Source organism: Camelus dromedarius, chromosome 15 (genome assembly GCF_036321535.1).
Source record: "Camelus dromedarius isolate mCamDro1 chromosome 15, mCamDro1.pat, whole genome shotgun sequence".
Taxonomy (NCBI): domain Eukaryota; kingdom Metazoa; phylum Chordata; class Mammalia; order Artiodactyla; family Camelidae; genus Camelus; species Camelus dromedarius.
The window spans coordinates 58357219-58370743 of record NC_087450.1 but is presented as its reverse complement, the minus strand read 5'-3'; the positions used below and the strand labels follow the sequence as shown (position 1 = coordinate 58370743).

The 13525-nt window shown below is 47.5% G+C and overlaps 1 protein-coding gene across 5 annotated transcripts in view; it reads left to right on the top strand.

Moving 5' to 3' along the window:
- The window catches only part of ASAP2 (ArfGAP with SH3 domain, ankyrin repeat and PH domain 2), a 148489-nt gene that overhangs the window by 51019 nt on the left and 83945 nt on the right, over positions 1 to 13525 (top strand). For 4 of the 5 annotated variants that reach the window (XM_064494745.1, XM_064494744.1, XM_064494743.1 and 1 more), the window contains exon 3: positions 12738 to 12883. In XM_064494745.1, coding sequence (XP_064350815.1) covers positions 12738 to 12883 — 146 coding nt within the window. Of the gene's footprint in view, positions 1 to 8049; positions 8112 to 12737; positions 12884 to 13525 lie in introns of those variants that run through there. The other variant, XM_064494746.1, reaches the window with a different exon arrangement.

The window sequence follows — 13525 nt, the reverse complement described above, 5'->3', positions numbered from 1 at the left end:
CACGAAGTTCAAGAGCCTGGGAGAGAGGAGACAGGCCTCTCTGGGCTCTACAATTTTAGGGAAATTGGGGTAAAGCCGAGGTAAACAGGTCTCTTCTCCTGCAGGACTAGCCAGAGAGTTTCATATGCTAAAGTGCGTTGTGAGAGGAAATTGGTCTTAACCCTTTGAAAATTTACTTGCCTATGAAACTGCCACTTGCCCCCTTAAGCGCCCCCAACATGAGCCTCAGGTTGGTTAACACTGCGGAGCACCAGCTGCGGTCCCGCTCCTGGCATCACCGGACCGAGACCCTGGGTGGAGTCCCCCCCAGCTCTCTGCGCCCTTCCTGCTGTAACGTGCCGTCCGCCCCCTAGAGCCACGTTCCGTGCCTTCTTCCCGCTGCACGTGCTCTTCTGTTTCAAATGGCATTTTGCCACTTGATCGGAGGCAACCCAGGCTTGAGGAAGTTGAGAAGTTTGCTCTGGATTTTGAGCACAGCATCTTGTGCACTGGCCTGGGTCCTTTCTGAGGCACCACACACCCAGCAGGCCGACCGTCAGCCTGGCTTGCAGGGGCCTGTATTTTTGTTGTCTTTATTCATCTTTATATTATATATAAGTTTGAGTTATTATAGGGCTGTGAGTCAGATTTTTTTTTTTAAAATAAACCAGAACACTGATCCTGGAGTCTTTATTTCAGAACAAGTGTGGTCTACTTCAGAAAAGTCACCTGAGGAAACGCTGCACCTTGTCCTGTGAGCTGCTGTCGTCTTCCATGGCATTTGGATCTCTTCTCTGGAACTGCTTTTAGTAGCACATTCTTTTGAATATATTTAGGAGAGGAGTCTAAGGATAGATTAAATTTTTTTAGAACTAGATGTTAGGAATAAGCCAGGCATATTCAACAAGAGATTAAGCTGCTGGCGACCACGGTTGGCTAGGAGTGTGAGAGCTGTATAGTCATTCTGGCTCTGAAGGAAGTTAGTCCCGGAGAAGTTCCCCATCGTGGTTTGATCATTAAAGCGTTTAACATCCTTAGGCACCTGCGTGCATAGAAGAACCCCCGTTTTAGGTATCATTAAAGGAACAGTGAAAATAGTTTAGCATTTATGCCTGACACTGCTTTACATGTTTTCCCATCTCATGTTCCTTAATTTATGTGCCAGCGGGACTTTCTGCCTCGTTTCCTGCTTGGTCATGGGTTGGCCCCATCTGACCTCTAACTGATCACCAGTTCTCCCCAGTCTCTCTCTGCTCCAGGCTGACTGGCGGCTCACTGCTTCCTGAGCGCATCATGACTATATCTGTGGTTTGCAGGCTGTCTCCCATCCAGCCCTGCTGCTGGTCTGTACACACGCTTTCCTGCCCCAGGCACCTGTTGAAGACCTGCCCGCCCACCTCCATCAGGCTGAGATTTGACACAGCGTTAGTTTCCTTTGACTCTGGTATTAGTTTGACGTACTGCAGTGATAAATGACCACAAACAGAGTGCTTTAAAATGACGTGAGATTTTTTTGCAGCTCAGGAGGTCAAAAGTCCAAACTAGTCTCACTGGGCTGAAATCAAGATGTTGACTGACTTCCTTCCTGGAGGCAAAGAGGTTTCCCTGCCATTTCCAGCTTCTAGAGGCTGCCCACCTTCCTTGGCTTGTGGCCTCCTTCCATCTTCACAGCCAGCAGTGGCTGCTGGAGTCTTTCTTACACGACTTCACTCTGACACCGTCATAGTCTACACTGGCTACCGTAACAAAATACCTCAGACTGGGTGACTTAAACCACGGATGTGTGTCTCTCACAGTTCTGGAGGCTGGCTGTCTGAGATCAGGGTGCCCACATGGTCTTGTTCTGGTGAAGGCTCCTTCCCTGGCTTGCAGACAGCCGTCTTCTCGCTGGGTCCTCACACGGTGGAGAGAAAGCGAGAGAGTGTAAGTCTGCTAGAGCCAGTAGGCTGTCTGAGGTCTCTTCTTATAAGGACACTAATCCCATCTTGAGGGCCCTACCTTCTTGACCACATTTAAACATAATTTTCTCCCAAAGGTCCACCCCCAAATACCATCATATTGGGGGTTAAGGCTTCAGCAGATGAATTTGGCCAGAGGGGGTGGGGTGGGCACACGATTCAGTCCATAGCAGACCCTGGCTCTTCTGCCTCCCTCTTCCACGTTTAAGGACCTCGTGGTTACACTGGGCCCACACAGATGGTCCAGGAGAATCTTCCCATCGCAAGTTGAGCTGATTAACAACTTGAATAACACTTGGAAATTCAAGATAGCATAATATCCTCACAGCTTCCAGGGATGAGGATGTGGACATCTTTGCTGGCATGGGGACATTATTCTGCCTACCCTACTTCCCCTCTGAATTGTGAGTTTTGAGGTTGAATCAGTTTTGACTTGTCTCTTCAGCCAAAACTGAGAGTCTCTAATAGGCAGACACTGTTCACTCTTTAAATATTGCTCTTTATTGTTCTCTAATAGTTTTATGTCTGTTGCTCTTTCCCCCCAATTAGATGACAAGCCCTTGAAGTCAGTGACCAATTCTGGGAGGCAGAGTAGTTTAGGATGGAGAGCAAATATGTGTTAGAACCTAGGAAGCCTGGGGTAGAAGCTAGTGGTGCCACTCAACAAGCCTGGGACACCGGGAAAGTTGCTTATCTTTCTGAGCCTCAGTCTCCTCATGTGTAGGATGAGAACATTAATGCTGCACAGGCTTGTTAGTGACAACTGACTGAGATAGCATGAAGAAGTGGCAGATGTGGTTCTGGACACATGGTAAGCATGGCAGCTGCTAGTATATTTCCTGTGTGTTTCTTGCAGTGGTCAGCACAGGGGCCAGTAGGTACACAGGAGGTGTCAATAAATAGTCCTTTGTATGTTATCACATTTCTGCTCTAAGTTCTTACACCATCCTCTTAGTGTAGGGGAGAGAAACTTACAATTTTAGGTGTAAACAGTGTATCTTCTGGCAGACTATTCTTTGTAAGGATTATATAGATTTATGTATCTGTACTTATGTATGTGTTCTTATATATGTTTTGAGATGCCTTAGAGCAGCCAGCTGTGTTTTTAGAGCCTTCAGGCTGAGGACGTTTTTAGCGTCTCAGCACATATCTGCACAGTCAGCACAGCATCGCCTCTTGGCCTGCAAGGCCTTTAATATTTACTCGCTGGCTTTTTAAGGAAAAGTTTGGCAGTCCCTGATTTAGAGTAGTGGTTCTGAACCTTGAGAGCGCCCCCAGAATGCCTTCAAGGTCTTGTTAAAACACAGATAGCTGATTCCTACCCTCGGAGTTTCTGGTTCAGTCGGTCCAGGATGGGGCCTGAGTATTTGCTAACTAAATAAATTCCCGGGGTTGCTGAAGCCGCTGGTCTTGAGAGCACCGCCTTAGACACACACATCCCCAACTTTAAACCTTCGACTGGGCCAAAAGCTTATCAGTGTGTCCCCTATACATGCAAAACAATAATTTTCTTACACAATGGCGAGTATATTATGTTTGCTCCCAGTTTTCAAAAGGATGACAACACAGGTGTATTTCCTAGGATGGCTTGTGTACAGGTTTGCAAAAGTTATTATTATGATGATGATTAGTTGAGAAACTGCTTCTATAATAATTTTTTCCACAGACAATAGACTGCTATTTGACCTCTTTAAAAAAAAGAAACTCTGTTCATATTTATTCCAATACTTTAGTCTAAACTTTCCCAATCTCTGTCTCAACCCATAGGTGTTCCCTCCCCACCCCCCGGGAAGTAGACACTAACATTCTTCAGCTGTTTGACATGTCGGTGGGTGGAAAAATTCATTTTTATCAAGAAGGAAGCACCAGAAGACTTTCATTTTCACTTCTCTAGAATTACTGTATCTTAAAGAGTTGGTGGAGCTATTCTTATCAGGAGTGGGAGATCCCTTCTTTACCTGCAATCGGAACATCCTAGAGAAATTGGCACATCTTTAAAATGAAAAATACAATGGAAGAAATGTTAATTTTCCTTCAAACCTCTACCGTCTCCTGCCTACAAAAGAAAATGAGAATTCGGCTTTGTGTGTGTTTCTCCGTTATTTGCAGTGCTAATTAGAATATGGCTATTCAGTTAACACAGAATTGTTTCTATTACTATATCATAATTAGGATAGAGCAGTGTAAAAGAAATATATGTCATACATGCAATAATTTAGGAAGTGAAATTTCATTACGCATTGAGAAGACACCGTATCTGGCATGTTTTTCCTCCTGTTACGTGAGAAAATAAATTATAATCCTTTGTGTTTGTCAAGAATAAGGTGAAACTGGTATTCAACTACTTTCTTGCAGCATTGAAAACCGGTGCATGGAGTTTTTGGAAAGCAGTTTGGCCGTGCACATCAAGAAAAATAAAATCTTTATTGGAAGGATGTGCAGTGATGCTCATTGCATTGTTTCATTGCTTGTCCAAGTGAGAAGCCGAAAGCCTCCTGTAACTCAGGATGGAGCTACTTGAGGGAGTCATGTGGCAACAGGAACAAAAACGCCTGTGATGAAATCTTCAGACAACAAAATTGAGGATACAAAATGTGTGTATACAATAGCTGTGAGAAAAAGAATAAGTTATAACAAATGATAAAGCAAAGAATCTGTATTGATGTTCATAAATTTTAAGAGTGGAAACATAATAACAGCAATAAAAATCTGACACTCAAAACCTGTTGATTGTAGACCAAGCGCTGTGCTGCACAGATACATGTTTAATCCTCTCATCAGCTCTGTCAGTTAGGTCCTATCAGTAGCTCTCTTTTCTGTTGGCGTCACTGAGGCACAGAGGAGGCGTTTACCCCGGGCTGGAGAGCTGGGAGTTAGGGGAACTGAGATTCAAAACCCGATCTGCGTCCCGGGCTCTCATTCTGGCCCCAGCACCACACTGTCTGGTACACGGGCGGGATGGGAGTTGCAGGTACCTGAGGGAGAAACACCACTCATAAAGCCATGGGGACAGCCTAGATGTCATCTGGCCGAGCCATAGTGACCCTGAGGTGAGAAGTCCAGGTGGTTTTGCTTGGCCACTGTTCATTGTGAGCCAGTACATGACAAATGTGCTCAAAGGTGAGCCATAGGTGATCTTAGGGAGGTACATAGTGCTGCTAAAAAAGGTAGTTGTCCCACTGTTGAGTTGTAACAGCAACATTTTAAGAGAAACCTCAACACGTAAAAGCTGGAAACCTCGTTGTAGGAGGGACGTTGGAAGGACCCAGGCCGTCTTAGCTTGGGGAGGGTAGGAGAAGGCGAATCTGAAGGTTTTCCCTGGAATGAGGAAGTGAGACAGATTAGCTGGTTCCTCTCTCCAGGCAGTTTCACGAGAGCAGGTTTTGACTCAAATCTGAGGGAGAAGTTAGCTGGGGGAGCAGCCCCAGTGGTGAGCTGGTCATCGGAAGGCTTCCAGCAGAGAGTTGGTTGGTGGCCCACTGTCTCTAAGGAAGTTGCAGTGGGAGATGGAGATACGGTCTCTAAGACCTTGAGATGTCGTCCAGTGATAAGGCTCTGAGATTCCAGTTTTTTCTTCTCTGCTGGTTGAGAATAGTGATTGGAGTTTAGATGGCTAATTTGTGGAATCCCTGCAGCAGTGAGCAACATATTCGTCATGGAAGGACAGCTAATCTGAAGGGAGGCTAAGATTTGTGACTTAACATCCCAAGTATTAACACGAATCATACATGGTTTGTACATAATCCGATAAGATCACACGCAGTTAAATATGGTTAACGTGGTCATCATACTTTTTTGGTAGGGAATTTACGCTTATCTAAGCCAAGGCTTTTAACCTGGTGTGTTGGGTCCATGGACCAGCTTTTGGGGTCTGTGCATCCCAACAATTGTACAAAAAATTGTCTAAGGATACCTTTTCCTGAAGAGATAGTCCAAAACGTTTTTTAAATTTTTATCGGTGTCTGTGATAACCCGAAGATTAAAGAACCAGGGATCTAGCCAAACTCCCATGGTTTACAGGTGGGGATACCGTCACAGAGTTGGCTGTTTGCTTTACTTACCGTAAAACTTTGGCTACGTTATTCAGCAAGAATATCTGAACCTGTTTCCTCATCTGTAAAATCCTGCAGTTGTGGTGGAGATGAAAGCCTCTGTACGTTGTGTAAAATCCCCCCGCCATGAATGGCGGCTGTTGTGCACGGGGCTTTGAGACCGTTGATTTTCCAGGGGCTACCTGTCCCCGAGGCCCAGGAGTCCCTTCTCTCTCAGGCTGCTGTGGTCTCCCTGGAGGTGGGCTGGGGGTGTTTTCTGAGTGTCTGTAAGTGATGGGGATTACGTTCCTTGAGTACAGTGAGGTGAAAACAGGAGAAATACAAGGACCTACTTACAGTGAACACAGGGAACTGTGTTCAATTTCTTGCAATAACATATAATGAAAAAGAATCTGAAAAAAAAGTATGTACCTGTATAACTAAATTGCTTTACTGTACACCTGAAACTAACACTGTAAATCAACTGTACTTCAATAAAAAGTAAAATTTAAAAAAAAAGGGAAGAAGGCTGAAAGCAGTTTGCTGTGGCCAAGAACATACTCTGTAATGTAGCTAATCAAATCGCTTTGCCGACAGAGGCCATCTGTGTGATGGGATGTAAAGTTTCCAGAAGCGGGTGGTCCGCGTCTGGCAGGTGTAGACTACCCTCCCTGCTATGCGTGCCCGGCCCCTGGGGACTCCAGGCTCTCGGGGGGCCCTGCCACTTCTTCCACGGAGCCTCTGTCTCCTCTGACTTGGTCTTAGAGCCGCCCTGGGGTGAGAAGGAGCTCTTAGGATAAAGAGAGTTGGGTGAGGAAAGCACCTGGCAGCTCAGGTTTAATCTCATCCTCTCTCAGGTTCTGAAGGCAAATTCCTGTAAGATTCTCCTCCTCTGAGAAGCCTTTCCTGTCACCAGGCCCCAGGAGGTGCACTCTTTTCCTCGGTGGTGCTGTTTCTCCCTCCTGTCACGGATACCACGTGGATGGTTATTGCATGCTTTTATCTTTTTCTTGCTAAACTGTGTGTTGGCAGGTGCCAAGCTTTGTTCATCTCTGTCCCCTCCAGTTTCACTTGTCTTAAATGCAAGTCTTATCCTGTCACTTTACAACCTTCTGGGGGGCCCTCCATTATCTGGGATGAAGTCCTTCCTCTGGCCCCTGCCTGCCTCTCTAGACACGTCGTCTGTGGACCCTCCCTGTGCTCTGGCCTTACAGGCACCCCAAATTTCTCCACTGTTCCTGTCTCTGTGCTGTACTGATTGGTGTGCAAGCCCCTCGGACTTACTGGAAGCTGTTCCTTGGCGGCAGGGGCCCTGCTCCATGAGTCGTTGTGTTTATTCATTAGTGCTTGCTGCCCGGTGGGCTGTCACTGTGATTGGATTTTATCCCAGTGTCCAGGGAAGTTCTTGACTGACGAGGGTATCCAGGAAATACAGGATGGATAAGTAAAAGGTTTTCTGTACTCTGAGCCTGTAATGTAAAGGAACAGAAAGAACCAGCATAAACAATACGTCATCCGGGAGATGAGTCTCAATCCCTCAGCCCTGGCCTTCCCTCCAGGTGAACCACTGGAGCAGTAGGAGTTTTACAGGGAGGTAACTGGGGTGTGCTCAGCCTTTCACGCAGACTTCTAGCTGTCCTTCTGTCATTAGTATAGGGCAGGATCAAAGAATATGAGGTGACCACTGACAGAGTTTTCACATTTTAATAGTCAACCCACACCTTGACCTTATTAGCTCCATTGCTGGCTGCCTGTGCCGGACATAACCAGCCCAGGTGCGTCCCGTGTTAACACCCATAAGGTCTGGCAGTCTTCCCGTGGTCAGACGGACGCCCAGCAAAGTCTGGATGGAAATGAGTTTTGCATGAAGTTTTGAAAGTAGGAGGAGCACAGAGTGCTGGAGAGAGTGGGGGAAACGGCAGGTGGTGAAGCCCAGGAGAGAGGCGTCTGTCCGCGTGCCTGGCCTGAGTGCTGGCCCGGGGGCTTGTGAAGTGGGGAGCGTGTTCTCATCAAACCCTCTCTGTTGTTAGGCGCTGTGTCTTGTCAGAGGCGATGCAGGCTCAGGTCAGGTCGCAGAGTCTGTCTCCGTCATGTCCACTTGTCCAGGAGAAGCCTGTACAGAGAACCGAGTAATCGAGCCCTTGTAGGTGACGTTTCCGATTTCTCTATTTTACTTATTCCTTATGTTGTTTTCTTATGAACTTAGTTTAGAACATTTCAAAAATTCAGAAAAGCAGTAGAACAAAGTCACAGCCCGGCCAGATCCCGCTCTTGGTTTGAGGTTGCCCGGGCTGCAGCCGCGGCCTGGCCAGTCAGAGCTGCCGCCTGGCCTCGGTCCTTACTCCCGCACAGTCTGTTCCGTCTCTGCAGATACCCCGTCGCAGAGGATACGGGGATGCACGGAAAGCACTGGCCTGCCCCTGGTCTGTCACCACGGTACCGAGCACCTGCTGTTTCACCGCCATGTTAGTGTTTTGATGTACTTTCAGCCTTTTCTCTACATTTTACTTTTTACAAAGTTGAGACTAAATATATAGTTCTGTGTCCTGCCTTTTTTAAAACCTGGCATTGTACCCTGAACATATTTCTCCATCATGATTTTAAGAGCTTACATAATATCCCATTTTGTAGAGATGATTGTCTTTAACCATTTCTATGTTGTTCAAGCTTAGTACATTTCCACTTTATCAATTGTTCTGCACACACAGCTCTGGTCACTTGATTATTCCCTTAGGGTACATTTCTAGAAGTGGGATTATTGGATGGCAGCCATGTTTTTTTTTTAAACTTTGAATGCAGATTACCGAATTGTGAACTGAAAGATTTTTATCTGGGATGACTAGAAATAAAGTTCTAAAAATGATTTTCTTCCATGCGGTGTTCACAGGGTAGAGATCCTGGTAAGCAGTGGGGATTATCTTTGACTCCAGGAAATTGCTTTCTCACGAGCTGTGTGTGTGGGTTAGATCTGAACCAGGTGACGCGTGGGGCCCGCAGCTCAAGGGGAAGTGGTGTCCTTTATGTTGAGCCGTGCAGATTATCCTGACATTAAAATTGTGCCTCACGTTTGAATATTAGTTACCACGTCATCTAGGGAGTGTCTTTGTAAAGCTGCCACTGCAGAGAACATATGTTCCTTCAAAGATGCACGTGCGACGGAGCTGTCCATGTGGATGATTTGCCTCCGCCTGACCCCCCGGTGGCCCGCCGTTGGAGGGTACCTGTCAGGGCGAGCGCCGTCAGGCTGCTCTGCTTCTCTCTGCTTGGGGCGCTTGGGGTGCTTGGGGTTCGGGTTCCCAGCGCGTGCTCTTGGCTGGAGGATTGTACATTCATGGGAGCCGAGGGCAGTGACTGTGTGATGAGCAAATGAGGAAATGCTTCCTTGCATGGCTGGAGGAACATGGGAGGACTGGGCCATCGGGAAGACTGAGTTCTAGTTCTAGAGCTGCTGAGAACTAGCTGTGTGTACTTGAGCAGGTCAGCACCCTCTCTGATCCTTTCAGGGTCCTTTGGACTGTAAAGACCCAGTAGTGGGCCTGGGTGGCCCCGGGGAGGGTAGGACAGTGAGGCCTGCGCTGCCCTGTGATGGCTTTGCATCGGGAGCTGGTGCAGGTAGGGGCTTGGACACTGAGCAAGTGTTCACAGCCTCTGAACACACAGGACTCCTTGCTGTCCCCCTGGGGTTGATACCTTCCTTCCTGGATCTCCTCTGTCTGGAATTTCCTGCCTGACCTTGGAGCCAAGCTCACGCATCCCCTTCCTGGCGTCTCTGAACCTTCAGCACCCAGCACATCGCAGGCCTCGTGCATGGGTTGGTGCATCAGTCCCTGGACGCTGGTCACCCTCATCTTTGTGTCCACTCCGGCACACCGTCCCACCCTGCTGCAGGGCTGGCAGTGAGGAGTGTATCTCCAGGTACGAGTGAAGGTGGGCAAAGGTGAACTGGCCCTGGGACCCTTCCTGTCCCTGGAAGGTCCGCGGGCCTCCCTGCGGTGCCATGGCCTGCTCAGTAGGAGTAGAGGGGCTGCCTTTTTTCCTTTTGGATCCAACAATTTTTGTGTGAACTATATGCACTCGGCCTTCTTCTTAATATTATTTATTTAGTTATTTATCTATCTATCTATCTTAATATGCTCATTTTTTTTAATTTTAATTTCTTAAAATTCAAGTACAGTCACTTACATTGTGTCAATTTCTGGTGTACCGCACAATGTCTCAGAGCTACAGTAATCCAAGCAGCGTGGTTTTGGCATAAAAACAGACGTCTCAGTCAATGAAACAGAATAGAGAGCTGAGAAATAAGCCCACAGACCTATTGTCAATTAATTTTCGACAAAGGAGGCAAGAATATACAATATCAGTCTTTTGAATGACAGAATCAAGTAAACTAAAAAGCACACAATAAAACCCAGCCCTTACCTCTAAACGTACTGTATGCAGGTGCTTATGTGCCTGCTTGGCTCCATGGTAGATTTTTCTGTGAGAGCCTCTCAAAGCCATCCCTTTGAGGGGATGGTGGGAAGCCCGACCCTTGTGTAGTGAGGGGTGGGAAACGGGAGGGCCACTGGGTTCGAGCTAGGAAGAGTGGGGTCTTGCCTGTGTTGGTCTCAGTGACTCAGAGGCTCGTTCTCCCAGGTTCCCCCCGCAGCACGGATTCTTGGATCTGGGCCATTAATAAGAACCAGAGTTAACACTATATTTGAACAAGGGAGAGGTAGGGGAGCGAGCTCTTTTTAGAAGAACAGCTTTCACAGTTCTGTAAATAAAAGATGATAGACCCAGTTTGGGTTCTTTCCAGAAACTTTATTCCCAAGTCATTTATTTTAGGTTCCTGTTTTAAATTTAGTTTTGGCAAAAGGAAAATAAAGGCACTCAACTACTTTCTGCTCTTGAGAAGGAAAATCTCCAACTTGGGGTGATCTGGAGCAGTAGGTCAGTTAGCTAATGTGTGCTCTGGGGTGTTGGCTGTGCTTACAGTGGGCACCGTGCTAGGTGTTACAGGAGGACCTGGAGAGATGTTGGGCTGTAGGCATTGGCAAGAATTAAGCCCCCTGAACCCCACCTTATTCAGAAGACAATAAGGGATGATGGTCACCGCACCTTGTAGTGTCATTAGGTTAAATGGAACAGAAGGCTTGAAGGCCACCTAACAGACCTTTACTCAAAGCTGGTTCCCTCCCTCTTCCCTGGGGTGCTCGCCTTGGGCAGCAGTGAGGGTCCCTGCACATTGTGAAGGATACCACATGGCTCCCAGTGTGACTTTGGCTCCTGCATTCCTGTGTCTCTCCCCCAGTGGAGTGACATCATCACCAGACATCTGCTTGTGGCTGCCAGTCCCTTCCAAAACCACCCCGGGATCGCCCATGTCTTGACCACCAATTTTGAAATAGTTATAAAATAGCATGTGGTTTGAAGGGAACTGCCCTTTGCTGTTGACCATGTGTTCTAGAATTATAAGTAGAGTGAAATAGAAGGTGTAACTGATCAGCCTCTGAAATGGGATTTTGAAAATCTTAAACCCGGGTACTTTTGGTTTGGGCAAAGTAAGCTGTTTTGAGAATGAAATGCACGTGCATGTAGCAGAGTGAGAAGAGTGGGCTTTGGGATCAGACAGACGCGGGTTTGCACCCCTAGACCCGCCACTTTCTGAGGACAAGTTATTTGATCTCTTTGAGCCCCGGTTTCCCTTCAGCATTGTGAGCAGTAGTGCATGTCATACTTAAGTTGTTGTGAAGTCTAGAAAAAAAGTAAGTAAGTCATTTGTGCTGAATACAGTTGACACCCGTGCCGCTGTGCTGGTGGGTGTGTGCTGAGTGTGGTTTAACTGGGCGGTTAGCCTTACGCCATTCTTTGAGTCCTGCCGTCACCTGGCGAGCATCGCACCGTGGGTCTCTGTCCTCCAGGAGGCTGAGCCCCAGCGAGAGTGAACATGTGTGTCACCAGGTCACACGTATTTCCTGGGAGGCATAGGCCTGGGACTCAGACCTTCTGAGGGCTCCCTGCTCTGCCACACCCTGTGTGTGTGTCTCTGTTTTAACTCTTTTGCTGAGCATAGTCTCAGAAATACATTTAGTGTGTCCAGAAATCTCAGGCTTTTTTTCTGAAACATTAGAAGATAATAATAGAAAAAAGGAAAAGGGCCTAAACGGTGAAATTAATGTTCTCTTGTGTTAGATCACACGGGAGCCCTAAGGCACCCAAGGGCCCCCGGAAGTTGCCCCGGAGGGCGAAGGGCCTGCTGGCAGGACGGGCAGACACACCGTTTATGGACCCTGGGGACCTGGTTCAGCACCAGGGCTGCCTTCGGCACATTGGCCCCCTGGGTACCCGGTGGTCAGGCCTGGCCCAGGCACCAGCAAGGCTGACAGTGACTTTACTTCCTTGGATAGGAACTTGGGGGACTGCAGAGGGCTCTTCAAGATCTGTATTTTGGTGAAAAGCTGCGGTGCTGAGGCTTTCTGTGGCCGCTCTGTGCCGTCCTCGCGATGGGAGCAGAATTCTGAAGAAGTGGGCAGCCTGAGAGGGCGTCTGTGACCCTGCCAGGTGGAGTTCACATGCCGCCATGTTTGTACTTGGGGTCTGTGGCCGGCACAGTTGGCGGGGGCGGGGTGTCGGGACAGCAGAGTTATTTCTGTTCCTGGTGCGACTTGAGTCTTCTCCGATTTTTACTCTGTTCATGTGTTCGATTTTATTCACAAGTAAGCAGAACCCGGCAGGGGATGGGGCCCGGGAGTGGAGACCTTAACCTTGGCTCTCGTTGCTGTTGCAGCCCACGTGGAGAACGAGGAGCAGTACACGCAAGCTCTGGAGAAGTTCGGGGGCAACTGCGTGTGCAGGGATGACCCGGATTTAGGAAGCGCCTTCCTGAAGTTCTCAGTGTTTACAAAGGAGCTGACAGCGCTTTTCAAAAACCTGGTAAGTGTCACGATTGTGTGCGGCTAGCGGGCAGCATGTGAAGTGCCTGCAGTTGCTTTAGTTGGGAGGGGAGCTCCCCGGAGGATAATTAAAGTGTGTTTGATAAATGAGGAATACATTTCATGGCTCAGAGGATACCTGAAGGAATTTTATTTTTTGTACACAGTAGGTCACCTTGGAATAAATTTTAGAGTGGTCATTTTTGCTCTAACAAGAATTTTTAAATTCGGCTCAGCATTTTAAAGGTGCACAGCTGAGACACAAGATGAATAAATGCATTCATCTTAAGGGCTTCTGACTTCAGTTTTTAATAGTTTCTAAACTGTGGAAAATAGTCTTTTCTGGTAATTACAGTAGGCATTTAAACTTAAAATATTTAATAAATATGTTTCAGACCCGTTTCACACAGCAGGGTAACCTGTAATCAAAGCACAGAAGTTACCGTGAATATTTAAAGGCCTTTTATGCTCCCAAATGCAGTCTAAAAAAGTCTCCCTTTTTTTAAGCAAGTGGAAATATGGACTGAGTACGTCTGGCCTGCGGTAGGTGCTTGCCACATGGGGTGAATGGGGTTCTTTCGCGTACTTGGCTGCCCTGTGCCGTCCTTGTGGTGGGAGCAGAGTTCTGAAGAAGTGGGCAGCC